This window comes from Carassius carassius, chromosome 20, assembly GCF_963082965.1.
Source record: "Carassius carassius chromosome 20, fCarCar2.1, whole genome shotgun sequence".
Lineage (NCBI taxonomy): Eukaryota > Metazoa > Chordata > Actinopteri > Cypriniformes > Cyprinidae > Carassius > Carassius carassius.
The window spans coordinates 17,304,618-17,332,139 of record NC_081774.1 but is presented as its reverse complement, the minus strand read 5'-3'; the positions used below and the strand labels follow the sequence as shown (position 1 = coordinate 17,332,139).

Here is a 27,522-nt window from a genome sequence, read left to right as displayed (position 1 = left end):
TTTCCGTTTTTAGAAAAAATAAATATATATATTATTTAAATGCATAGAATGCTATGCATACATCAAAAATAAACATTTAATTATTAATCATTGTTTCTCTGTCTGTACTTGTACTGTGAACAATGACAAAGTTTACAGATGAATTAAGTGCATTTAAGTGCCATTCAGTTGGGGTTTTAAATAAAGCTTTTTCTGAGATGCACATTAAACATTAAACACATAAAACATTCATTTAATTTATCTTTTAATTATTGAAAATTAAGCAAACTTAACTATTTGGTAAACAAATGGGATTTACTATTAAAAATCAAACATGGAAGAAATGTTGTGTGATGAAACCTTAAAAAAATGTTTAATTTTTTTTTTTTTTAAGTAGGCTATGTACATTCTGCTGAACAATAGTAATACATATCTGGCAAATACTTGTCTTTAAATCGGACTTATTTTTACGGGTTGACGTACCTTTACAGTTCTGTGTATGTGATATGACGCTAGTTTTACTCAAATCAAACGGTCAAATGCTCATGAAGTGACTGTCAGAGCAGTTCTGGAGATGTTGTTCATGTGTTCACGTCCTAATTTAGTGAGACAGCAGATGCTGAAAATACCGCGAGCGTCACGCGTGCTTCAGTGTGTGTGATAAAGGAAGACGCGCTTCTGCTCCAATCATTAATACAGACACACAGAACATGCAGGATTCATATTTAAATAGACTGTCCCGGCTTAATATTTACAGATATTAGTCCATATCGTGATTTGATGCAAGTGCAATGACCTATTTTTGATTAATTCATTCAAAATTTGGCAAAGTCCGTGCCATTCCACGTTAAACTGTAAAATCCGTTTTTATGACTGGATTCCGCGATTCCCTCCGCGTTTACTGCATCGCGGAAATCACAGGGCCATAGTTGTGGTATGCCAGCTCTATCTTGCAATGGACACACGCCACGACATTCTCTTTACGTTTGCCCGCGCCCTCAAATCAAAACACTGCTGACTCCTTGCAGTATGAGATTTCCTATGGCGATTTCGGACGCAGCGCTTGTGTCTCCTTCCGCTTTGTGGGTGACGTAAACACGTTGTCACATTAAAAAATCATTGCGAAAGAACCTGACGTGAGATTTAAAATAAATTAAAAGAGGCTTCGAGGCAGAGGAATTTGACTCGATCATTTTTTGTAATCGAGTTACTCGAGGAATCGTTTCAGTCCTTTTTCAAAATGTGGTTCAAGCAAATGTTGGCCCCAGTCATGTGGGAATAAAAAAAAATTTATTTATTTTAATCGTAAATATTTGTATCTTATTTGCCTTGTTTATCCAGCTCTCCCTCCTAAACCGCCCAAAGCCATGGCCTCATCTGTGACTTTTATATACTTCAGTCCTAGTTTTCTTAATGTTTGTTGCCTTGGCTATTCGTTTTCCTCGTAAGACAGCTTTTAGCGAGTCCCATAATATTGATGGATCCACCTCCCCATTGTCATTTTCTTCTATAAATGTTTTAATGTCCTGTTTGACAGATCCAACTACTGATTGGTTGTCAAGAAGGCCCACATTTAATCGCCATACATTATTTTGGGGGTTATTCTCCATGTTAGGAGTTACATAGATTGCACTGTGGTCTGAACGTTGCGGAGCTCTCGTTTCACACGTCCATCTTGTTCCGTCGCATACCGGAAGCCCCTTGTATAATACTTTTCAGAGTAAATATTGTTTGTCGACGTTAAAAGCAACTGTGGTCATGAAACAGCTTTTGTTGCACTTCAAAAAACAATTTTATTTCCATCTTTCCTACTTTATGTAGCTGCCTATTTTAAACATTTATTGATTTTGCAGTACGTCCTGCTTTCATTATCAGTGTATTTACACTAAACATGCCTATTTGTTACCTGTAAGGAATGTATTAAATTATAGTGATAATCGTCAACCTGCTGAAGATTCAGTGTATAAGATGGAAAAACCCAGAATATTCAGCTCTACAATTTTATGTTGATGTGTGTATACTCTCAGTGAAAACTGGGGGGTTTGTAAGACTTTAAGTACTTAATACTTGTATTCAGCTATTATGCTTCACTAAGTTAATCAAAAGTGATCAAATATAATGTTACAAAACATTTATAATATTCCAAAAGATATATAATGCTTCAAATAATCGTAAACATAAAATACCTGCACAGAAATGTTAAATGTTTCTTGAGAAACAAATCAGCAAATTCAAATGATTTCTGAAGGATTATCGGACACTGGAGTAATGATGCTGAAAGTGCATTTAACACATTTTAAAACATATTAAACTGTTAGTAAATAGTATATCACACTGTTACTGTTAATAAATATGATAAACACAGCCTTGTTGAGTATTAAGGCCCTTTCACACCGGATGCGTAACGAAAAAGCGAAACGAAAAAGCGAATAGTTCGCGTGCGAATAGTTCGCGTCAAAACCATTCACATCAGCCGCGACGCGAATTTGCGATCTCTGTGACGTTCAGAGAGCTTCAACATTCCAAAACTTTCGCGCTGACAGTTGAGAAAATGGACACTTCAACATCATCATCCAGTGAAGACGAGCTTTTCATTTTCTTTAAAAGACAGAAAAGAAGGTTTTGGGTGCACCCAGTCCTAAAGAACAGAGAGTCTGAAGGGGAGTATGCCAATCTTGTACAGGAGCTAAAATTTATCATGGCCGGTTCCGCACTTACTTTCGGATGTCTGTGGGACAATTCAAGGAGCTCCTTCAGATAGTGGCACCGCATCTTACGAGACAAACCACAAACTTCAGGGAACCAATTGATCCGGAGCAGCGTCTGGCAGTCTGCTTAAGGTGAGCTGTCCTCTTAAAAACATCAGCCCACAGAACACACACACAAGTAATCAGAAGATCCGTCATTTTTGCTGTGACGTCACCTTTGTTTCCTTGTATGTGATTGGCTGAAGCCTTTTTGTCGCCTCAAAAGTAAAAAAAAATCGACATCGAAGCGAAAAAAATAAAAGTCGTTTTTTCGCCTCAGCACATTCGCGTTCGGTGTGAAAGCACTCATTACACAAACAGCTGATCAAAAAATAAAACCATCGCGCGAATTATTCGCGCGTTAAAATCGCGTCCAGTGTGAAAGGACCTTTACAGTTGTATTTCTATTACACAATCCTTTTGATCCCTTAAACAATTGCAGTAAAAAAAAATCTTCCCTGTAGTGTAAACTTAAAGTCATGTCGTTATTTAATATCTAGGCTAGCAACCGAAAGGTTGCAGGGCTGATCCCTGAGCGATCACCATTACACCCTTGAGAAAGACAGGTGGCCCCAGAGACTGTGCCTGTAATATAACCTTAATAACGTTTCCATGTTGACGATGTTTCAAAATAGGGCTGTAGCTATTGAATATTTTAGTAATCGAGTATTCTACCAAAAATTCCATCGATTAATCGAGTAATCGGATAAAATGTGTTTTTGCTTACCGTATTTTCCGCACTGTAAGGCAAACCTTCAATGAATGGCCTATTTTAGAACTGTTTTCATATATAGGGCGCACCGGATTATAAAGCGCATAGAATAGAAGATACTGCAGTCAACCGTTTGACTGGGTTTGCATTATGAATCCACTAAATGGAGCTGTGCTAAAGGGAATGTCAACATTTTGACAGAGCGCCTTGATCCATATAAAAGGCAATCCGGATTATAAGGCGCACTTTCCGTTTTTAGAAAAAATAAATATATATATTATTTAAATGCATAGAATGCTATGCATACATCAAAAATAAACATTTAATTATTACTCATTGTTTCTCTGTCTGTACTTGTACTGTGAACAATGACAAAGTTTACAGATGAATTAAGTGCATTTAAGTGCCATTCAGTTGGGGTTTTAAATAAAGCTTTTTCTGAGATGCACATTAAACATTAAACACATAAAACATTCATTTAATTTATCTTTTAATTATTGAAAATTAAGCAAACTTAACTATTTGGTAAACAAATGGGATTTACTATTAAAAATCAAACATGGAAGAAATGTTGTGTGATGAAACCTTAAAAAAATGTTTAATTTTTTTTTTTTTAAGTAGGCTATGTACATTCTGCTGAACAATAGTAATACATATCTGGCAAATACTTGTCTTTAAATCGGACTTATTTTTACGGGTTGACGTACCTTTACAGTTCTGTGTATGTGATATGACGCTAGTTTTACTCAAATCAAACGGTCAAATGCTCATGAAGTGACTGTCAGAGCAGTTCTGGAGATGTTGTTCATGTGTTCACGTCCTAATTTAGTGAGACAGCAGATGCTGAAAATACCGCGAGCGTCACGCGTGCTTCAGTGTGTGTGATAAAGGAAGACGCGCTTCTGCTCCAATCATTAATACAGACACACAGAACATGCAGGATTCATATTTAAATAGACTGTCCCGGCTTAATATTTACAGATATTAGTCCATATCGTGATTTGATGCAAGTGCAATGACCTATTTTTGATTAATTCATTCAAAATTTGGCAAAGTCCGTGCCATTCCACGTTAAACTGTAAAATCCGTTTTTATGACTGGATTCCGCGATTCCCTCCGCGTTTACTGCATCGCGGAAATCACAGGGCCATAGTTGTGGTATGCCAGCTCTATCTTGCAATGGACACACGCCACGACATTCTCTTTACGTTTGCCCGCGCCCTCAAATCAAAACACTGCTGACTCCTTGCAGTATGAGATTTCCTATGGCGATTTCGGACGCAGCGCTTGTGTCTCCTTCCGCTTTGTGGGTGACGTAAACACGTTGTCACATTAAAAAATCATTGCGAAAGAACCTGACGTGAGATTTAAAATAAATTAAAAGAGGCTTCGAGGCAGAGGAATTTGACTCGATCATTTTTTGTAATCGAGTTACTCGAGGAATCGTTTCAGTCCTTTTTCAAAATGTGGTTCAAGCAAATGTTGGCCCCAGTCATGTGGGAATAAAAAAAATTTTATTTATTTTAATCGTAAATATTTGTATCTTATTTGCCTTGTTTATCCAGCTCTCCCTCCTAAACCGCCCAAAGCCATGGCCTCATCTGTGACCAATGGAAACAGCAGCTTACTGAGTGAAGCTGAATGGTACTGGGGGGACATTTCAAGGTAAATCACTGACACATAATAATAACCTATACGGCTGTAATCAAGATAATCACACATTTCTTTATATGATGAATCTCTGTTTGATGCCCGTGGTTTTAGAGAGGAGGTGAATGAGAAGATGAGAGACACTCCTGATGGTACGTTCCTGTTGCGGGATGCATCAAGCAAAGTGCAGGGAGAGTATACCTTGACCCTCAGGTGAGCTCCCTCAGACCAAACACTGGTTCTTGTCATGTCTAATATGAGATGAACACTTTCTGTAGGTGTGCTGGTGTATCATTCGCTTGATATGCACCATTACCAAGAGGAATTTCTAACAGAGACAAGACATGATCAAAGCCTTGTGATGTTTATTCCAGGAAAGGAGGCAATAACAAACTGATCAAGGTTTTTCACCGTGGGGGGAAGTATGGCTTCTCGGAGCCTCTCACTTTTCTCTCTGTGGTGGAACTCATCAACCACTACCGGCATGAGTCACTGGCCCAGTACAACGCCAAGCTGGACACTCGCCTGCTCGTACCCGTGTCTAAATATCAGCAGGTGCGATGTCTCCACTCTTCACAATGCTCAAACTGATGATGTCTTTTCCCTGAAATGGTAGTTCATTAAAAAAAGAAATACTGCTTTCACCCTCATGAGCTTTTTATGTCCAAAAAACAAACAAACTAACAAAGTCACCAAATGTCTCTCAAATGACCTCTGCATCCATTCTCTTTACCTTTACATAGCTATTTTTGAACCCAGTGATGTCTCTAATGTAAATTCCCCTTAAAGGGGTATATATATATATATATATATATATATATATATATATATATATATATATATATATATATATATATATATATATATATATATATATATAAATAAATAAAGTCAAAGTTAAGTAAAAAAAAAACATTTCAGATTATTACTTGTGGCTCCTGATGATATACGTATTGTGGTCTTACGACGTGAAATGGTCGGTCTGTGTAAGAAACTAAACATTACAGCATAATTACGTGTAATTAATTGCCTTCCCAAACAAATCTTTCTTTTGAACCAGCTCTTTTTAGTGAACTGAGTAAATCAGAGTAAACATCAACAAATAACTATCGACTTTCAATGTCCAAAAAGCACAGTAAATGCACAAACTTTAAAAAAAATGTCTTAAAGGGATAGTTCATTGTGTCTTTAAATACTCACCCTTATGTCGTTCCAAACCTATTAAGATTTGTTTTGATGAAATCCGAGAGCTTTCTGACCCTGTATAGACAGCAACACAACTGACACTTTCAACGCCCAGAAAGGTAGTAAAGACATTAAAATAGTCCATGTGACATCAGTTATTTAACCATGATATTATGAAGCTTAGAGGATAATTTTTGCGTACCCCCAAAAAGTAACGACTTCAGCTTGACTTCGCCAGGCATGTGCATATCAATAATCAGTTTAACATATATACAGTTTTGCTCATCTCAAAACAACTTAAAAAAATAATAATAATAATTTTGAGGTGATAATGCTTGTGAACACCCCTTTTTGTGGTCTGCAGGATCAGGTGGTGAAAGAAGACAGCATCGAGGCGGTAGGAGAGCAGCTGAAGGTTTATCACGAGCAGTATCAGGAGAAGAGTCGTGAATATGATGTACTGTATGAAGAATACACACGCACATCACAGGTAGGCTGCTTTTCATCTCTTCTTCAATTGCAATGGGATCTAATTAACAGAGTCCCTAATAGAGATGTTCTGTACGATCTCTCTCAGGAGCTCCAGATGAAACGAACAGCCATAGAGGCCTTTAACGAGACCATCAAGATCTTTGAGGAGCAATGCGAGACCCAGGAGCGCTTCAGCAGAGAAAGCATTGAGAAGTTTCGCAGAGAAGGCAACGACAAGGAGATTGAGAGGTACTGTTGTTTTTCATTACACATCAGAGTCCTATAATGATACAGATGCTTGGTGTTAATTTGAATTTGAGTCATGTTTTGGATTATATATAAGTGGGAAACTTTTTTTACTGTCTATTCAGAATTCAGAGCAATTCTGAGAAGCTGAAATCCAGAGTGGCAGAGATTCATGACAGCAAGAGGAAGCTGGAGCTGGAATTGAAGGAACAAGCTACAGACAATCGAGAGATAGACAAGAGGATGAACAGCTTGAAACCAGACCTCATACAGTTGAGGAAGCTACGGGACCAATACCTTGTGTAAGAACACCTCCCATAAATATATATTTCAATTAGTTACCAATTCAATTTATAATGTATTTTTTTTTTTTTATTAATGTTTTTTTTTTTTTATGTATTTTACAATGTCATTTATTCCTGTAGTGGCCATTAATCCAGTCTTCAGTGTCACTTGATCCTTTAGAAATCATTCTAGTATGCCAATTTGGTGCACAAGAAACATTTATTATTATCAACATTGAAAACAGTTGTGCTGCTTAATATTTTTTGTAGAAACCATGATGCATTTAAGGATTTTTTGATGAATGAGAACAACATTTATTTTGAAAAAAAAAACCTATTTCTGACCGGAAGTATAGATTCATCAGACTGATTATAACTTGGAATGTATGTACATTTGTTTGAATGATTTATTAAAAGACCTGGCTCGTACGAGTTACTTGTTTGTGAATTGGACTATGCTAGTCAAGTTTTCTCACAGTTAAGTGAAGCCACTAAAGACAAAGCTCTATAAAAACATATTGTCATGACATTGTTTTGCAGTATACAGGCATTACTGAAAGTTCACAATAGAATTACTTTTGTTGTGATCCTGTAGATTCAGCAAAGCGTTGCAGGAAACTCAGGACTCAGGAGGTTATTTATTCACAGGTTACCACTGCTGATGTTAACAGCACTGATATTGTCTTTGCAGATGGCTGACTCAGAAAGGCACCAAACAAAGGAAGATCAACGACTGGCTGGGTATAAAGAATGAATCAGAGGAGTAAGTTCTGTGCATCCTGACTTGAGATACCATAAGCATCATGAATTAGTTGAAGCCTTTTGGGTAGTGATCGACTGATAGTGATTTTTTTTATAACCGATTCCAATTATTTGAATGTTTATGTGCCCGATAACTGATATGTGGAACCGATATTTATTTGCTGTTATAAAGTAAATAAATGACTAAGTGAAGTAAGAACATACTTCACTTTGGTTTTTCCTCTCTTCAGTCATCTTCTTTTCTTTCTTTTTTTTTTGAGTGTTGAAAATTAGTCCTTCATGTTAAATTTAATCTTTATATTACACTAATAAAAAACATTTTATTTATAAAAAAGCATCAACAGAAACAACACTAATATTAACAATAAGCAAAAATAAATGTAGAATGTCTAATGTTTTCAAATGGAGAAAATAAAGGACAGGAGTCTTATCCACTTCATTTTTAACTACCGTTTTCGTAGGTTAATAAGCTGTTTAATAGCTACAGAGTCAAGAATAATTCACTGGATGATGTTAACTCACTGAATAATATTCTCTGGAATATAGCAAACAAAACATTGTATTTTATTGCATTTCTCAACTAGAATGTTATATCCAAATTATTAATGTTTTTGTCCTTCTAGATTATGAAATTCCTGCTAACAGTGCGGTTTAGCTAATGCAATCACTCGTGGTGATATTTTATTATTTTATTTATTTAGATGTTTATTTGCAAAACAATGGTTATTTATTAAATGTTAATACAATTTAGGATGTTTTAAAGCACTTGATGGATTATTTAACATGGCTCTAAGAAATAAGGGACCAACTCACGGAATCAAGCTGCATAAACTACATATCAGGCATTTGTGTAATGCATCTAATATGTGCATAACTGGCTGTTATGTTAAATAAAGTTTACTAACTACAGCAAATCAAGTACTTGCACGCCGTTGTTGTTGTCTCGTCTCCCCTCAGACTCAGCACAATTCTCAAAACACCCAGCAGATGGAGGCATTTATCTGTGAAACTGTTATTACAAAACTGATACCCGATTATGGTAAAGTGCTTAAATATCTGGTACAATATTGGTAAAATGATATATCGGTAGATTTCTGATTTTGGGATACCCTCTGAACTATCTGGACATTTATTTAAATATCCTAACGCAGACTTCATCATGAACTTTACTCAACATTACATTTTGAACATGGACTTATGCTGCGTTCCAGGCAGGTTTTTGAGCCCGTAAGTCACGATTTCAAACCACGACTCACGACTTTATAGCGTTCCAGGCAAGTCACGCCAAACTTCCTGAGCGCAAGCAATTGTAGCTAGATTATTAATTTTATTGCAATGTTATATTGTCCTAAAATCGTTTTTTTAACGTGCACCACTTGCGTAAACACTGCATCCATAGGCAATATAATCCGTAGAGGCTGCCATTGTTGTTTCGCAGGCTATGTGACGTCAGAGTTCGTAACTCGGAGTACATCTATCTAGTACGAGTTCACGGGTGTGAAGTCACGGGTTTGACTGCTGTTCCAGTGCAGTTTCACGGGTAGAAGGTTGGAAAAACACGGGTTACGGGTTGCCTGGAACGCGGCATTACTGTCTTCTTTTAAAATCACAAGTTTTATTCCGAAGGCTCTTAAACTGTTGTTTTTTTCTGTTGTTACAAGGTTTTACCACAAAACAAAGTTTAAATTTATTGTGTAAACCACCGCTTCTTGGGGCTTATTGCTTTATTATAGATATGTTATAGTGGATGTTTTTAAAACAAAAATATACTAATGTATTAATATATCTTATTGCACAATGCACATTAATTGCATTAATAAAACAAAATCATATTTTTGACATCAAATATAGATAAAGTTCTCATTCCATTTATGAACTTTCAGCTTCTATTCTCTGTTGGATGATGATGATGATGATCAAGCACATCACACCGAGTGCACCTGGTACGTTGGGGACATCAAGCGCACACAGGCGGAGGATCTCCTGAGAGGCAAACGAGACGGCACCTTCCTCATCAGAGAGAGCCAGACCCAGAAGGGCTCCTTCGCCTGCTCTGTAGTGTGAGTTACTGAAGCACTTCCCTATGCAGCTCTAGTTTGCTTCTTATTCAAAACAAGTTACTTTTAAAAAAATAATGTAATTGAATGGCATTGATAATTCAATAGCAACACCGAATCTAGAATCTAGTGCACAGAACATTCAGCGTGACCAGTGCAGTCTCATAACAAAACAAATTATTCGATTTAATCGGTTCCTTTTAGTGATTCAGAAACCATACATCCAGTATCCAGTGGTCTAGTCTCATGTAGCCAGACTTTCAGACTGACGTCTAAAGGTCTGGAATTCATGGCAGCCAAGGCCCGCGCATTAGGCCGTTTGACCGACATGTCAAACAACCAATCGTCACGTTTCGAGGCGTGGAAATGTCGCCATAATAACCGACCTGTGTGTAAAACTCTTGGACATATTTGAAAGATTCTATGCCGCCAACTTTAAATATTTCACATACTTTAGAAAATCCAGCATCTAGTTGAACCTGATAAGCGCTCATCATCACAGTTGTAAACATTACGTCTGTCTTCTTTCGTGAAAGGGTTTGGCGCCACAGTATCTTTGTTTCCAAGTGGAACGTTAAAGAACGCGATACACACATCTCACGGAAATCCTGTAGAATTCAACCAATCCGATGACGACTTGGACATTCCTGAAGTGTTTCCACTTTTGTGTCCCATATGCATCAGACATTTAGCCAACGGTCCGTGGGCATGACATCTGAGGCTGAGACTACCAGTAGTCTGACTCCCAAAAAAAGACTAGTGGACCAGTTTGTGATTTTTGTGATTGTTTAATGTTATTAGATTAAATGCACTTTAAATGTATTTCACAGTTCCACCCTGTGTCCTTTAAAAAAGTACGTTTGAACAAATTGAAGGCCATAAAACGTACAAAATACCTTAAATGGTAAAATAACTCTCGTTTTAAGAGGCTAAATTTGGGGATGGAAAAACAGGAATCACTGTCTTTTATTTGATCAATCAACTTCAAAAAAACTTAGAAATGTGTAGCTCTCATATTTATTGAATTCAATCAAAGTCAGAATGTGCGCTCTACAGGCTGACGCTTTCAGAACAGTTCACAATTACTTAATACCACTCATTTACGCCAAGTGATTTCTTATCCCGATGAATTGTTACAAAGTTTACTTCATAATGTTTATATTATAATATATTGTAGATGGTTGAAGGAGCGCATATTTTATTTCCCTCATCTTTTTAAATGAGCAGCTAGTAAACAGTCATAAGCAGTAAATATACATTCTAAAATAAGAGTCCCATTGCATTTTGGGGTTGTTTATAATTCAAAGCTTCAAATCTTTTGTCAGGATATTTTTGGTTACACAGTAAACTCTATCTGGCATCTGGAAGGAAGCAAAGCCTAAAAATATGATTTAACACATTCACTAGTTTCAGTTACTAGTTTTTAATTGCCTTTTTATACTTTAAACTCCTTATCAGCAAAATTCAATATTGATCAACCTCTAATGTATATTGATATATTAGTGCAAACTGATTTTTACAAACCAATTTGTGATTGTATCGGTTTGTTCTATACAGACATACAGTATTTATTTGATCTGTGCAGGTCTTGGAAAGTATTAATTTTGATTTATTGAAATAGAATTAGAAATACTGAAAGACTCATTAGTCATTAAGGAACCAGAGGTGCTAAGAGGAACTGAAACTAGAATAGTCAGATCCTTCAAAGTTCTCTTCTCAAGCTGTGGCCTTCACTTCCTTAGTATCTCACTGTCGCTTGAAACATTTATTTATTTTTTTCAACAGTGTGGATGGAGAGATCAAACATTGTGTGGTTTACAAGACGGCCACTGGTTTTGGATTTGCTGAGCCCTACAACCTTTATGGTTCCTTGAAAGACTTGGTCCTGCACTACAAACACACCTCTCTGGTCCAGCACAACGACTCACTGAATGTAACCCTGGCCTACCCGGTCCTCGCACAGCAGCCTAGATGAGCACCACCACATGAGACGACCCAGGACACACATATAAAGCATGATTAAACGCATTATACGGAGCAAACTATACTAACAGCGAACTTTTGTTTATCGTAGAGAACAGATAAGCACAGTATATTATCGTAAGTAAACGTACGGCTTTTTTCGTAAGCCCATAGCGTTCCGTATCAATCATAGTCAGCTGCAGTAATTACAGTGAGATCACAGCTACTCTGTATTTGTTGTCCCAACACAAGAGAGGAACTTAAAGAGAGGAAAGTGTCATGTGATTGGTGGTGTAGTCCTGGATATTTTCGTTGAGGACACGAGATGAGGAATTAACCGAAAGTTGCAGCTGTTGATAATCAATCTTTTAGCTGTTATGTCACTGTGTATTTGTTTGGTAGCTCGCTTCTGCCAACCATATAGATTCCTCTTTATGTGAGCTGTCCTATAGAAGATGTGAAACAAACCTTTTTATATATATATATAAGACGTGGTCGAGGGATACTGATTGATGTAGCTTCTGTTCTGCCTCTTTAAAGCTAGTCGTCATGGTCAGAATAAATAGCCATCAACAATCGTGTGCTTTTCTTTGAGATGGTCCACCACAGATTTGGAAGTCTGGCATCGTAATGGTTTCTGTGGGCTGGTATTGGTGCTTCCTGGTGCTTTATTTTCGACTCGTAACGTGAGAATGATGCATAGCTATAGTGAACTGTTAAGATCCAGAGCAGAACAAAGGTGATCCCAAAGCAACAAAGCTCCCAGGAGCTTCCACTCGCTTCGAAAGGTTTAAAAAGGCAAAGCAGGTTATTCAACAGGCACAAAAATGGAATGGAAAACCCATTTGTGATATAAACCGGGATATGATTATAGATTTTCGAGGAGATTATCAGGTGGAATATGTTATGTTTGTAATAGGAAATGAGTCCTAATGTTTGTTGGGCGTTTTGTAACTGTACACCATCCTGTGACTTCAGCTTGACTCATATAATCAGATGATACACTGTTGTACATGTACATCATACAGTCAGCTGGATGAAAAACATATATTTTTAGTGAGTGATCAAATGCTTTTATCAAGCAAGAACCAGATAGCAATTTTATGTTTGCTGACTAAGAAACTGTACTTAAATTAGACGTACTTGGAGAGGAATTGGTTTAAAGTGCCTTCTGCCTTGATATATACTCCTTGAGCCCTACAACAAAGTTAAGCAAATGCTAAACTATATAAAATGCTTTGAAAGCACAACAACGCAATTTTTTTTTTTTTAATTGAAAAAAAAGAGGGTCATCTCATTAAACGCATTCTGTTACATGTCTATTGTGAGTATCAAAATAAAGAAGACTATGATAAATGAAAGGACCTCTTATTTGTAGTGTTGTTTAATATTAGCTTTTAAGCTTTTAATTAGGTTTGGTCTTAACCAGTATGCACTTTCTTGAATGTCATTTCATTTGAGGTACCTTTTTAACAACATTCATTTTACAAGGTTGTGTGTTTAGGCCTGTTTATACCAAGAACGACATTCAGTGAGATAAACTTTTGACCTTGATTAAACCGCTGACAAACATTTGCATGCTGTTTTTTACGTATAAGAGTTCTTAAGGGATAGAAAAAATTAACTATTTACCCACTCTCATGTTGTTTCCAGACATGTATGAATTTCTTTTTGTTGAACACAAAAGAATATATTTTGAAAAAATGTTTGTAACCAAACATCTGCTGGTAGCCGTTGACTTCCATGGCATTTTTATTCATATATTATTTTATTCATATCTCTTATCTATCCCACTGCGAATAAAGCTGGCCAACCAATAAGAATCAGGCTTTTTATTCACATGCCCAGAGCCACTGCTGTTACATGAAACTGATTTGGTGGCACTTACAGACAATACAGAATCTGCAGCAAGCAGGGGGTTTTCTTGCTTTTCCATAAACGCCACCTACTGTCATAGAGAGAAATAGCATTTTCATTTAGCACTCGTGCCATTTTTTTACACATTGGTTTATATAGAAAAATTTAACTGCATTTTTGTTCCAGTCCTGGAATTCATCTTGGTATAAACAGGCTTTTTTTTATTAAAGCTTCATTCAAAAAAAAGAAAGAAGAAAAACCTGCATCAGTTTTTCTAGAAAGTTAGTCAACTTAAAAGGCAAGTTGGAATTAAAACTCAATCAGAACTAGAAACTTTAAACTAGCCTGAATCCTTTGCTTTTGACATCCTTCTTTTAGATCGATTCATTTACGCTTATGAATCTGCCACAGACATTAAAATGAGGCAGGCTTTGGTTTCGTAAGCTTGTTTGTCGGTATACTCCGGTTTGTTTTGTCATATCGATAGGATGAAGTTTTGCTATGATGGTGTGGAGTGGAGACACCGGTTATGATTCCTTGAATGTTCTGACTGACCGTCCTTTGTTTTATTGAGAGCACAGAGATTGAGCCAGATGTGACGAGTTTGTGTGAGTTAAAACAGTGGAGTAAAGGCCTCTAAATGCACTATAGAAGCACATTTTGAGGTGATTATGAGTGACAATTAATGAAGCTTGACAGCCTTTATGAGCAACCGAAACAGGTTTAGGTACACATTTTAGTTACAGGCCTGTAGCGTCAGTGTGTGGGTCTGTTCTTTCTTTTTTTTTTTTCTTTTTTTAAATCCTTCTAAAGAGAGACTAATTGTATGTCAATGTGTTTTTTTTCTCTCCTTGTAAGTAATGACCTTACAGATTCAAAGATAAGTTGGCTTGAATATCTCTCTTCCATTCAGTACAGTTACAAATGTTTACAGTATCTAATTAACCAAATAGAAGATGTATTTTCAGACATGCCCTGTCTGGTCCTGAAAGGAGTCTGTTAGACGGAGTTTCTTGTCTTTTTTTTTTTTTTTTTTTTTGCCTCTGTTTTAAACTTGAAGATTTTGTTCTTTGTTCTCTTTAAACAGTGCTCCCTCACCTCACATCGTATTTTCTTCTGAATAAAAAGGAAGTTTAATGGTCTTTTAGGTGGCAGAGCAGGTTTGCCAGCGTTCTTCATTTTTTTTTTTTTTTTTTTTTTTTGCGGTAGTAGACATATTTCTGTTTCAAGTTACACTTGACTTATATGTAACTAACTTCCTTCTATAGTCTCAGTCAGAGCAAGAACTAAAATTAGCCGTTCTTTTTTCCTCTTCCGTCTTTCTACGACAAGATGTATACTGAAAAGTAAGATACAGCAGAGCCAAATGTTTAATAGACTTCTGTTTGTGTTCTATTATAACAGTGTATGAAATTTTCATGCATAGTGGTTATGACGTAACTATGAAAGCTTAGTTTATCTCACAATTCTTTTATTCTTTTAGGTACATCTAAGGGGAAAAAATCAGAAATGTGAGATATAAAGTCAGACATATATACTTGCAATTGTGAGGAAAAGGTAATAACTGAGATTTTGAAATTGTTTATTGGAACAGTTGGAATTCATTTATTAATTTTTTTTCTGTGGTGGAAATAAAAAACAATTGATTTCCCCTTTAGAATTGTGAGATATAAACTTGAGATATATAAAATAAATAAATATATATAAAGTTACTTACTAGTTTGTCTTACAATTCAGACACTTTTTTTCTCAGAATTACTAGAATTGAGATAAAAACTTAAAAAAAAAGAAATCCCCACAGTGGAAAAAGCTTTCATACATAACCACTAAATTAACCTTTACCTCATTAAACTAAATGATACCTTCCTGTCTTGTTTCTCCTGAGTGTGCGAAGTGGTCTGTTGAAGATGATGCACACCAAAGTGCCATTAGACCTGGAGGACGGGGAGCACTGTTTGTTACCCAGTACGTTTCTACTGGATGTGTGTGTGCACAAACTATATGTACATACTTTTATTTCCTTTTACTACTTCTGTTCTCTCCAATCTGTTTTTGGGTGCAGATTTTTCAGTGTACAGTTTGCATCAGTGTTGTTTGTCTCTCAAACAGGTACACAAGCATTACAGAGATATGGCTCTTTAATAGGTAGATGGAATTATTTTTAAGACAATAAAAAGATATTGAGTCTATTGCACTTTCTTGTCTCTTGTCATCAGTTTGATTTTGTGATGTGTGATGTGATCCAAACAACTGTTGCTTTGACGGCGAATGTCATGCTGAGGCTGCAGAAACTACCGTGACCCAGAAACTTGTTGTGTCAGGTGTCTTTTGACAAACACTTTGGCATGTGTCCTTACTTACATTTACCCGGGGGTGGAAAAATCTGGATTAGCAGCTGGATCAGGATGGTTTTAAATCTTGAAATATGCTGCCAGTGCTTTTATGTTGCTCTTTCAAAGAATATCTGGTGTTTTATGCAAAAAAGTGATTGTTCCTTGTTTAGTCTGTTCCATCTGTTAACCTATTTAATCCCTACAATTTCCCCGGTGAAGGGAAATTTTCACATATTGCAGTCAAATGAAACCACTAGCATGACCAAAACAAGTGCAGGGAAGCTAGTGGGAAATTAATAAGTTAAGAAGAATTTTTTTTTACTGTCAAGCACCTGTATACAATCTTTTAACTAAAAATTGAGGTCACGTGAATAAAAAAAATAATCTGCAGAGATAAACCAATGCAATGTTTCATAAAAAATTATAATGGTCAATTGATTTTGTAATGACTTTAAATATTTTATCATGTTGACCAATCAGACTATTTTACTTGTATTGTAAAATGCATATATAATTGTTTTCTTTTATGAAGCTTTTTGAGACGACGTAATTTTTTCAGAGAATCAAACGTTAAACAGCTCTGTTTATGTGACTGTTTACATGTTTAAAGTTCACAGAAACGAGACGTTGCATTTTTATTTATGGGTGACGATTATATGAAATGCAACTCATTTGAAAAACTTCATAACTCAAAAAGTAATTGGTCACAAATGTTGCCAGCTAGGGTTAACTCTTGGCTTTTGCCACTTGTCATTTAAAAATAAAAAAGAATAATAATAAGCGAAAATTTCCAATTGGGGACTTTTAGGACAGACTATAGTCAGTTTATGATTTCAGTGCGGTCTTCCTCGTGACGGGAAATAATAGTTTTGCCGGATTTTAATGACGTCACGAAACTTCACCAATCAAAATGCAGCGCCGGTGTATAAGGATTGGAAGAAAGTTGAAAATGTAGGACACTCACTCATTTCCATTCGGAGATCAAGACGAGCAGTGGGACGGTTATCATGTTCGGCTTTAAACTCTCTGTGCTGCTCTTCGCTGTGTGTTCTCTTAGCGCATGCAGCGGTATGTTTGTGAACTCCTGTAAATATCCACCTTCACAATGGTGTGACTCTCGAGACATTGCAGCCGAGTGTGGGGTAAGTGACTCGTGCATCAAAACAAAACTGACGACTTCGTCCTTAAATGTCATAGCATGAAATGATGTCTTTTTATTCTCATTCTTTTAAATCAACAATTTCACAAGCAAGAAATCGTAAAACTGCATCTGAAGTTGCATTAGACAGGCTTCACTTAATATGCAAATCGTCATGACGTAATATTTTTCACTTCTCGTTTTTTACTTTCCACTATCTGAGAAATCCCTAGTGTTTTTTTTTTTTTGGCCATGAAGGCAGACGCCCAACAAACGAAACTGAGCTCTTCCCTTTATTCTCCTCTTATGTCTTAGGTGCTGGAACAGTGTATGAAGTTCAATGCTTCCCCAGTCACTGTGAGCCTCTACTATGAGTCTCTGTGTCCTGGATGCAGGGAGTTCCTTGTGTCGCAGCTCGTGCCAACCTTCATTATGCTGAGTGACATTATGAATATTGAGCTGGTTCCATATGGAAATGCACAGGTATATTCACACTCTCAACTGTTGCTCCAATAATTTACCTCTGTACAGACATCATATTACTTCTATTCACATTATATGACTTGCATCTATCACTGTTTGCACTTAAGATGTAATTGAGATGATATTTACTTTTGTTCACACCTTGGGAACAGTTTTACCACAATTTTGCACAGTCTAAACCGCAACCAATTTCGCTTTAACATACTAGTAAAAGTAAGAATAATAATAATAATGAATGTTAAAATGTTGTTCATAATAATAGGAGAAAGAGGACCAAGGGAACTATACCTTCATTTGTCAGCACGGAGAGGATGAATGTCGAGGTAACATGATTGAGGTGAGGTTTTGCCATTTATTTCACCCCTAAAGCATTTAAAGACTACTGAAGGCATCTTGTTTAGAACTGAAATGGAGGGGTTATAATTGTGATATTTTCTATCAGACCTGCCTGTTGAAGGCATTAGGATCAAAGGCCATTCCAGTCATTTTCTGCATGGAGTCAGGAGAAGATGTGCTGAAAGCTGCCCAGCCTGTAAGTGGACATATATTATTATTTTATTTATTGCAAACCCTGGTGCAATGGCTATGCTAATCTGTACTTCTTATCTCAGTGTCTTGGAGTCTATTTTCCTGATAGAACGTGGGATTCAGTCATGAAGTGTGTGACTGGAGATGAGGGCAACAAATTAATGCATCAAAATGCACTTAAAACAAATGCTTTGAAACCCCCTCATGAATACGTGCCTTGGATAACTATTAATGGCGTAAGGACCGTTATTTATAATACAAATTTTTTTTTTTTTTTTATAAGTGTTTCCTGGTGATTAAATGGCACAATGTTGCTCTTGCAGGAACACACAGACGATCTTCAGGATAAAGCTATGAGTTCTCTCTTCAATCTTGTGTGCAGCTTGTACAAGGTTTGTTTGCAAACCTATTTGTGTTTATGATCACTTCAGTGTCTTCTCTCGTCCATCACATGCCGTCTTCATTCTTTGTGTTCATACAGGGTGAAAAGCCAGCTGCGTGTGGTCAAGGGTTGCAGAAGAGAACCAACAGTTACTGCATGAGCTAATCAATCACTGTGATAACCGCACTACTCATGTCAGGAACGGAGACGATGAAACAAAAGTGCATACATGCTGCAAAGTTGTTGTCTTTTTTTTTTCATGTTTGTATGTACATGAAAGCCCACTTTTGAACATTGGTTTCTGCTGCAAACTGCTGACAACCATATTTTAATACTGTCACATTTTAAACCGTTTTGTATACGTAAACAAAATAAAAAGCAAAGTTCCATTACCTTTTATTGCTTGTTGTGTTAATGATTTTTTTTTTTTTTTAAAGTCATTGCTAAAGTGGACTTTAGTCAAGAGGAATGCTTCCTCAGTGGTTTCAGCATTTTTGCTTATCATTAACCCGAGTCCTACATTATTTTGACCTACACGGTTAAAATAGTTTGGGTTTTTAAATGTAACCGCTAAATTAATAAATAGTAAGCGCTCGAATATCAAGAAATGAGCAGTAGTCTGTTTTTTTTTTTTTAAACGAGACAAATGTATTGATGGGTCAAACTGATGCGGCGGCGTTCTGCGCACGTTGACGCAAAATTGATGTTCTTGAGAATAACGCCATTACGCATGTGACTCGTCACCGGCTCGTGCAGGCTGTTTTGGGTTCCGTTGGTTATGTGGACGAAAACTAAAGATGTTGGAGAAATAATTGCAGCTGAAGTTCAGCAAAAGGACAATTTGGGCATATCGGAACAACTATATGTTTTATCTATCTGAGAGCATTAAGGAACATGTTTTCCTTTCCACGTTAAGTCTAGTCAACACTTTTCAGCATTTACAATATTTTTGTAAACCTACAGAAGTTGCGAATGAAGTCGTCAGGCGCTGATCGATCGGAATCTTGAGAGGAGCTGGAGTTAAAGCGGCCTGAACATGATCTCTCGTCAGAGTAAGGATTTCCTCATACGGATCGCCGGTTACTGGAAGCCGCTGTTCAGAGGCCGGTTTCTGATCGTGACGAACACTGTGAGCTCCGGAGGGATGTTAGCCACGGGAGATTTCCTCCAGCAGACGCGCGAGACGCGGAGGACACCCGGCCGAACACGTGACTGGACGCGTACAGGTGACAACTAAACACACGAGCACATCGTCTTACCAAATAAAGTCTGGCTTGCTAAAATGAGCTAATCTTTGTAATATATGTGCTGTTGGGTGATTACATAAAACTTATTTTTTTAATGGTATCGTGTGAATATCCTGTCATAAGAAGTACCGCGAGATTTCTTAACTCTCGCGGTATTTTGCCCCCTACAGGTTGTATGTTTGCGGTCGGATGCTCTATGGGTCCTTTCATGCATTATTGGTACCAGTGGCTCGACAGATACTTTGTAGGCAATGGCATTAATAATGTCTGCAAGAAAGTGCTTACTGATCAGCTGGTCGCATCGCCAGCTCTGGGGGCCTGGTACTTTCTAGGTAAGCTCTTGCTGCTGACTTCCATTTAGATGTTCAGAGTCTACCTACTACACTACCTGTCAAAGTTTGCAATAATAAAGATTTTTGTTTTTAATATTTTTTTGTCCATATAAGTCCATGCAGAAAATAGCTACACTTATTTGATTAAAAATACAGTTAAAACAGTCAGATATTATTGTGTGAATATTTCAATTTAAAAACTAATTTCTCTTTAAATATATTTTAAAATTTTAGCCTGCTGATGATTTTTTATGGATCAATGTGACACTGAAAACTAGAGCAATGGCTGGTGAAAATTCAGCTTTGCCATCACAGGAATAAATTACATTTTTAAATATCTTAACATTGAAAACAGTTGTTTTAAATTGCGATAATATAATGTTTTTACTGTATTTTTACTAATAATTAAAAAAAAAGATTAGGTTGAACAGAACTGGGTGAGAATTTCTTGAAAACATCAAAATCTGAATTATTTCTTTAGTGTGGATTTTACAGTAGTTAGGCACAATTATATTTAAGATTAATAATGTAAAAAAAAGAAGTCAACACCCAAACTTGCTTCATTATTTATTTATGTATTTATTAAGGTATGGGTATGATGGAGGGTCACACTTTTTCTGAGGCACAAGCAGAATTCAGAGGCAAATTCTGGGAGTTTTACAAGGTATGTTGCAATGATAAGCATATGTCCTTAGTTCAACCCTGGTTAACCAGAAGTTAACTCCTGACACAGTTTCATAACCTGCTTCTTTTTAGGCAGATTGGTGTGTTTGGCCTGCAGCTCAGATGATAAACTTCTACTTCTTGCCACCCAAGTTTCGTGTCCTTTATGTCAATATGATCACCCTGGGATGGGACACTTATCTCTCCTACCTCAAACACAGTAAGAAAGTTTGCACATGGCAAAATAATACATTTTTGAGAATTACTTAAGAAGGATTTGTAATTAATAATATAGTCTTAGTGGTAAAGGTTTATTTAACTCCTGGCAAGATCAAAAATAATGTGACAATCTCTTCGCCAAGGTGTAAGCTTCCTTGTAACAGTTGATGAATAGCGTTTGTGTTTTTCCAGGAGACAAAGTAGAGGCCACAACAGAAGCTGAGTGAGCTGCCTGAAGATGTCTGAGGGAAAAGGAAGATTTAAAACCACAGCTTCAATCATGAAAAAAAGAATAAAATCTTTTTTTAAAGACTTCTGTTTTTAATCATATAATAGAATTCTCTCCAGTAATGCCAGGTACATTGCACATTTTTCCACTGGAGTTTTGTTTTTTATTGTTTTTGAATAATTTAAATAGTATTGAAAAATTAAGTCACTGTAAACAAATGTATTGTATTTGTCCAAAATCGGTGTATTTTTGACATGTGAAGGGCAGTTTATAAAATCACACGGTTTACATTATATTCTTGTAATGGTATAGAATACAGTTTTTAGAGTTGCTTTACTGTAAGAAGTAATATTTTAAGTTTGGTCAAACATGTTTATAATAACAATAGTGTGCCAATATTATTTTCATATACATTGGAGAAATGCTGTAACAGATGCTGCATAGGCAGTAATGTCACTATTGATTCTTACTATTAAGTTCATAAAAGGCCTTTACAAGTAAATGTTTGCCTTATTAATTTCGTTTTTTGTGATTATAAATTTTAATGCATTGGATAGAACTTCTGATCTCTGCTTCGTCATTATGTGAAACTGCTTGAATTTATAATTATTTAATGGAAGAAAAAAAAATTGTTTGTGTGTGTGTTGAATGTTACCGTAAATTAGAACTTTTTATACAATCGAACTTGAATTGTGAGGTTGAATCCAAATACATAAGTGCACTTTTGTTCATCTATCAAGGCGTCCATCTCTCAGTGGTGTATGACTCTAAGTTATTGATGGCACGTGAGCTGCTATGCAGTCAGCACTGACAGACCTGCTGAGTGAGAGGGACAGGACACTGCTCGCCTTCATACGGGCTTCCAAACTGATTAAAACAGGTGTTCAGCCAGGATTTTCTCACAAACCATTTGCTTTTGAGCTACAAAGGTTATTTGCCACAAGTTAGGAAAACAAACTTTTATTTTTATTTTCTTTTTTTTTTTTGGGAAAAGACCAAAATGTGCAGCTCTCTTGGATTGAAGATGTGCTTAAAAATATATATTTCTGAAATGACTTAAATACATCTTGCCAGATCTTCTCTGTTTTAGTGGTAAGTGTTATTATCTGAGCATTTTAACTGTTCATTATTCAACTATGGTAGTTGTTTTGAGTATTATTCATTGGCCTATTCATTGATTTCAGGAGCTTAGTGTTTCTTGTCTTTGTCATTTAACTTTATAATCCTGTAGAAAGTATTTCGAGTTTCTATTTTCTGAATAGTTGTATTGTTTATCGTGAACAGTATTTTTAGAGTTGCCTCCGATTTCAACAATATGAAGAGAAGCTCTTCTTTGAAGTCTTTCTGGACATCAGAGGTGGGTTATATCAGTTCATCAGTGCTCACAGTCATCCTGTCTGGCTGGATTCTCAATAGAGTCACTGTTACTATGCAAATAACCAATTTTTCATCAAAGTGCACCTCATCATTTGGTATTATATGATATTATTAAAAGGAAATACCTCTATTTGGCTATTTAACATTATATATTATTATTAATGTATGCTACTTTAATAGTAATTATGTCAATATTAGCCTTCACTTGTCTTCTGTGCTGTTCTAAACAGAGATTATGTCTTGGTGCAGATTATTAAGGCTACCTTCTCTTTTTAATTCAGAGGGAATGGGACACAGTGAACCAGCAGGGCCTGCCCGGATCCAAACCCGTGCCCAGTCACCGTACAGTTAAGAGGACATTTTCGGGGGTCCTCCAGCTTCCCCGTCTGTCCCGGCGGCTCTCGGCTCAGGGAGAGTCAGAGAACACCCCCCGCAAGGCCACCTTCTGCCTCGAGGCCGACTCTTGTCAAAGGTCGTGGTAAGCTGCTCATTTGTCTTCTAACGCCACGTTGTATGACTTAATGTTAACCAGTGATTTTTAAAAAGGTTTTAATTGTGGGTAGTGACGTCGTGCTTTGCACAGTTTCCGATGAATACGGAAAATTCGTCATGTACCTGTTTTCAAAATAGTGGCTTAATTCACGTCAGCAACTTTAGACAGAGCGGGATCACTTACTGTTGCTTGTGTTGTTTCTAATAGGCTATAAGGTATAACATTTCTGTTTTCACTAAATGTGAAGTGAGCTACATCATTACTTTAATAATCGTTCTTACATGCCTATATATAATTCAGTTTTTCAATAATGGATTTCGTGTCCAGAGACAGAAGAGGGAGCCATTGTTCTCTAAAGACCAGAAAAATGCTTCTGACAAGAAAACGGACTAGAAGTCATGAACAGAGTTAGTATATGTGCAGTTATTATGAACTCATGAGTCATCAAGTCATGAAAAGTATAGTCAGCACATTCGTTATTCATCAGATTAATTTCTGTTCATGATTTGTTATTTAATAAATTAAAAAAAAAAAACTAAGTTTTGTTTCTACTGCCATAAAACCTTAAAGAATACTAAGGGTTAAACTTGATGCATTTTCCCCACAGTGGCTTTCAAAATTATTTAAAATGTCACACATAAAATGTTTGAATGTCATGACACAGTTAACAGTGGTTAAGTGTTTTTATTTTCTTTTTCTTTTTTTTTATAAATAAGTCTCTAATGCTCACCAAGGTTAGAAAACAGTAATATTGTGAAATATTAAAATAAAAAAATCAGAAATTTATTTAGTTTCACAATGTTTTTCAGGATTCTTTGATGAATAAAAAAAAGAAAAGAAAAATTAAATATTTATTTGAAATTTAAACCTTTGTAACATTACAAATGTCTTTTGATCAATTTAATCCATCCTCACTAGAAGCATTAATTTCTTATTTAGAAAATGATTTTTTTCATTGACCACAAATATAGTGTAGGCTATATTGTTTTACAAAATGGAAACCTGAACAAAATTAAGATTGAGAGTTGTAATTTTTATTGTAAATAATACAAGCTTTTAATGTTTTGTTTTGTAATGCAACAGAAATAATTAAGTTATTGTCTCTAAAGTATTCAAAAAACCTTTTCTGGGGCCACCGCATGCATATTGTTTTTGCATACACAACTCATCCAGCAGTCAAAGGATCACAGGGAACCTTTTCCCCTCTGATAATCAAAGCCCACGGGGCCCATGATAGAGGGCCATCGTGACATGAGGCATGCTCTCTGTCGGACTTTATCTGACTTTGCTCTTTATAGTCAGAGCTTTCATGTAACTTCTCCTGGTAAATCTAGAGCATGTGAAAGGCATAGGCATTTCTCGGAGGAAATCTAAACACTGTGATCGGCTCTATGTTGCGCTGCTGGTCTGTTGGCTTTTCTGTGTGCCAGAGTGACTGGAACAGGAAGTACAGACCAGAAAACACTGGCCCTCGCTCACTAATAGTCATAATGTGGAGGTGGGGCCACTTAGTGAGCTCTATCTTGGAGTCAACTCATTGTAAATCACACTGCCATATTTAGTCTGTTGGAGGGAAGTCTTCCAAGTTATGTAAACAAAGCGAGTTCACCAGAGGAGATATTCCATCGCTATGATGGCTGGCTCCATTAATGCGCCTGTGTTCTCTGAAGCAAGACTGGATTTCTCAGCTCTACTGAAGGGTGAGAGATGTAGACTGTGGTTTTTTGTGTTGAGAAAGCTGTGAGAGCGAGCGACCCACCCATGCCTCAAGTAGACACTTGTTTTGCCATTTGTGAAGACATAGGAACTCTGCTGTCATGAGCGACATGCTGTCAGAGAGTTCAGCAGAGGAGAGACCTCAGAGGTCCTCGCATCTCAAGCTGAAGGGGAACTCTCCCACCGGCTCCCCCAGAATGTCTCCTCGGAGTTCGCCCCGCAACTCGCCTCTACTCTTCCGCAGGCTGATGATGAACCGCAGTATTGCTTTGCAGAGACGCTTCACTTTGGCTCACACTCCCAGGTAGGATACGAATCGCTCTGAATCGTTCATTTAGCCTCTTCCCGGGAGGCTTGGCTTCAAAAACACACACACAGGAGTCTTGTGGCACAGGCATCTACGTAACAGCACATCACAAGGCGAATTTTGTGGCCGCTTGATACATTCGCCCCCCTCGTCCAGAATTTGTATTGATGCTAACACTTCTAGCTACAATAATTATCACTATAATCAAGGAGATGGTTTGTCTGCTGTGTGGAAGCATAAAAAGATGTCTTTGTTTGGGAGGATGTCTTGACCTGAGGTAGTTATTGTAAGCCTATCTCAACAGTGATCAAATGAACTGTTTTCTGCAAGTTGTACTGGTTCGTTCTCTTTAGCCAGGTAAAGTCCAACCTGGTAGTAAATTTAGCTCTTAACTTCCAGAGAGAACAGGCTTTGTTCTGCATTATGTGTATTTCTTGCTTTTTTGGATATATGGATAATTTTATTAATGTTATGTTATTTTGTTGAATGTTATATTTTCAGTTATCTGCCAAAAGATATTTACATTGCAGTTATAGGACATTGATAGACCCAAGTCAGCATTTCAGATGACACTTGTTAGGTTGTCACTGTGGTTTGCAAGTTCTGTAATTTGTTGCCTTTCAGGTCTGACAGTTTCTTTCTTTTTTTTTACTCTATCGTTCAAACGTTTAAGGTGAGTTAGATGTCAAATGTTTTTGAAAGGAGTTTCTGATGCTCACCAAAGATTTTATTTGGGTTTATTTGGTAAAAATAAGACTTTTTTGTATTATTACAAATTCAAATAAGTGCTTTCTTTTTAATATATCAAAAATGTTTTCATTCTTTCTTTCATTCTTTCTTTCTTTCTTTCTTTCTTTCTTTGACCTTCAAAACATCCTTAAATTGGAGAATCACATGATCCAAACAATGTGAATATTATATAATGGCTGGGTTATGAAGATCGCCATTAACAAAACCAGTTAAAAACCTTAAAACTGGCCCTTTTGAATCCAGTGCCAAAACCCATCTCTAACGCCTGTGCTTTTGACATGTTACAGCCTCTGTTTTGAGCTGTTTCTGTGTCTGTTAAACCTCTAAGATTTGAGGAAGTCAGAGCCCGCAACGCTGTAAACGTCCCCAGCCATACACGCACATGCAGTAAATGTTGAGAAATCATTAGCAGAGCTCAGTGGAGGTGTTATACTTGAAAACTGTGAAATAGACATTACTTCAAATATTTATTAACTGATTACAATTATCAAGTATTTTGCCGAGAGGTGACCAGTGAACTCAGAAGTTGTTTATCAGAGAATAATTCAGCAAGAGAACCGTTTCGGCTGAAATGTTTAAACACAGGTCACCGTGTTCATGTCAGCTGGTTTGTGTGATGTAAGTGGAAAGAGTCAATCTGTCATCTGTCTAATGGACGCTCTTGGCTCGGTGAACAGTGGAAGTCCACACAGGTCAAATGTGACTTTTAAAGCTGAAAAGATCTGTCTTGTGTATGTCAAGGTTTTGGGAGAAAGAAAGAAACAGGCTGTTGGAGAATTATGGCAGGATGGTGAAGGAACTGGAACGATTAAACAAGCCATATCTCTGTCAAGAACACTGTCCGCAAGAGATGAAGCAAATCGACTTTATTTAACATTAGTGTCAGGAACTTTAAAGTGTTTTTAACAGAATGTTACAGGGTTACAATAACAAGAGATCTGTTTGCTCCAAGAAGTCCTTCCACAGAATGATAATGTGTCTCCATAAGCTTTTCTGGTTCTTATTTCAAGAAGTCCGCTATAGAGATTAACGCATCTCACCATGGCAAATATTTTGACCCATAAATCCCTCAATATTTAGTAAGCTGATTCTGTGCTACGCTGCACTTAAAAACCATGTGAGTTCAATGAAGTAAAATAATCTGAACTGTGGGAAATGTAACGTCTCCGGATTCTCTGCACCTTGTTTATTTAGTAAAGGTTTTTGACAAACAGAATTCAAAGGGTGTGTCTTTTGCTGCTAGATATGTTTTGCATTCAGAACTTGTTTGTAAGGCTCACGCTGCTCTTGACGTTCTTCTTAAGCATTATGCTGTCATGTGCTGATCTGCCTCTCAAGAATATTTGGCTAATATCAACAATCTGAGTTCAAGCGCCTGCAGCAGCCTTCACCTCCCTCATCCTCGCCTCACCC

The 27,522-nt window shown here is 36.7% G+C and overlaps 4 protein-coding genes and 1 long non-coding RNA gene across 10 annotated transcripts in view; all 5 read left to right on the top strand.

Annotated features, from left to right (window-relative positions):
* pik3r2 (phosphoinositide-3-kinase, regulatory subunit 2 (beta)) overlaps positions 1–12,340 on the top strand; it is a 39,822-nt gene extending 27,482 nt beyond the window's left edge. For 2 of the 3 annotated variants that reach the window (XM_059501935.1, XM_059501936.1), the window contains exons 8-17: positions 1,321–1,347; positions 5,025–5,103; positions 5,203–5,301; positions 5,463–5,643; positions 6,638–6,763; positions 6,851–6,993; positions 7,116–7,292; positions 7,966–8,037; positions 9,920–10,096; positions 11,879–12,340. In XM_059501935.1, coding sequence (XP_059357918.1) covers positions 1,321–1,347; positions 5,025–5,103; positions 5,203–5,301; positions 5,463–5,643; positions 6,638–6,763; positions 6,851–6,993; positions 7,116–7,292; positions 7,966–8,037; positions 9,920–10,096; positions 11,879–12,068 — 1,271 coding nt within the window. In that variant the 3' untranslated portion in view covers positions 12,069–12,340. Of the gene's footprint in view, positions 1–1,320; positions 1,348–5,003; positions 5,104–5,202; positions 5,302–5,462; positions 5,644–6,637; positions 6,764–6,850; positions 6,994–7,115; positions 7,293–7,965; positions 8,038–9,919; positions 10,097–11,878 lie in introns of all 3 variants that reach the window. The other variant, XM_059501937.1, reaches the window with a different exon arrangement.
* Positions 12,341–13,357: 1,017 nt separating this feature from the next.
* On the top strand, positions 13,358–15,456 carry LOC132096525 (uncharacterized). The gene is made up of 2 exons (XR_009422593.1): positions 13,358–14,005; positions 14,072–15,456. It is a non-coding gene; the product is annotated as an uncharacterized LOC132096525 (long non-coding RNA).
* Positions 15,457–17,200: 1,744 nt separating this feature from the next.
* Positions 17,201–19,175, top strand: ifi30a (IFI30 lysosomal thiol reductase a). Its single transcript, XM_059500898.1, has 7 exons — positions 17,201–17,387; positions 17,699–17,866; positions 18,129–18,203; positions 18,309–18,398; positions 18,478–18,630; positions 18,718–18,786; positions 18,876–19,175. Exons 1-7 carry the CDS (start codon positions 17,253–17,255, stop codon positions 18,939–18,941), a joined length of 756 nt encoding a protein of 251 aa, XP_059356881.1. The 5' UTR covers positions 17,201–17,252; the 3' UTR covers positions 18,942–19,175.
* Positions 19,176–19,733: 558 nt separating this feature from the next.
* mpv17l2 (MPV17 mitochondrial inner membrane protein like 2) lies at positions 19,734–21,547 on the top strand. The gene is made up of 5 exons (XM_059501934.1): positions 19,734–20,002; positions 20,194–20,355; positions 20,943–21,019; positions 21,112–21,238; positions 21,430–21,547. The coding sequence occupies exons 1-5, from the start codon at positions 19,813–19,815 to the stop codon at positions 21,462–21,464; spliced, it is 591 nt and encodes a 196-aa protein (XP_059357917.1). The 5' UTR covers positions 19,734–19,812; the 3' UTR covers positions 21,465–21,547.
* Positions 21,548–21,700: 153 nt separating this feature from the next.
* pde4ca (phosphodiesterase 4C, cAMP-specific a) overlaps positions 21,701–27,522 on the top strand; it is a 41,246-nt gene continuing 35,424 nt past the window's right edge. For 2 of the 4 annotated variants that reach the window (XM_059501929.1, XM_059501927.1), the window contains exons 1-3: positions 21,701–22,558; positions 22,760–22,823; positions 23,125–23,321. In XM_059501929.1, coding sequence (XP_059357912.1) covers positions 22,782–22,823; positions 23,125–23,321 — 239 coding nt within the window. In that variant the 5' untranslated portion in view covers positions 21,701–22,558; positions 22,760–22,781. Of the gene's footprint in view, positions 22,559–22,759; positions 22,824–23,124; positions 23,322–24,890; positions 25,037–25,134; positions 25,357–27,522 lie in introns of those variants that run through there. The other 2 variants (XM_059501928.1, XM_059501930.1) reach the window with 2 other exon arrangements.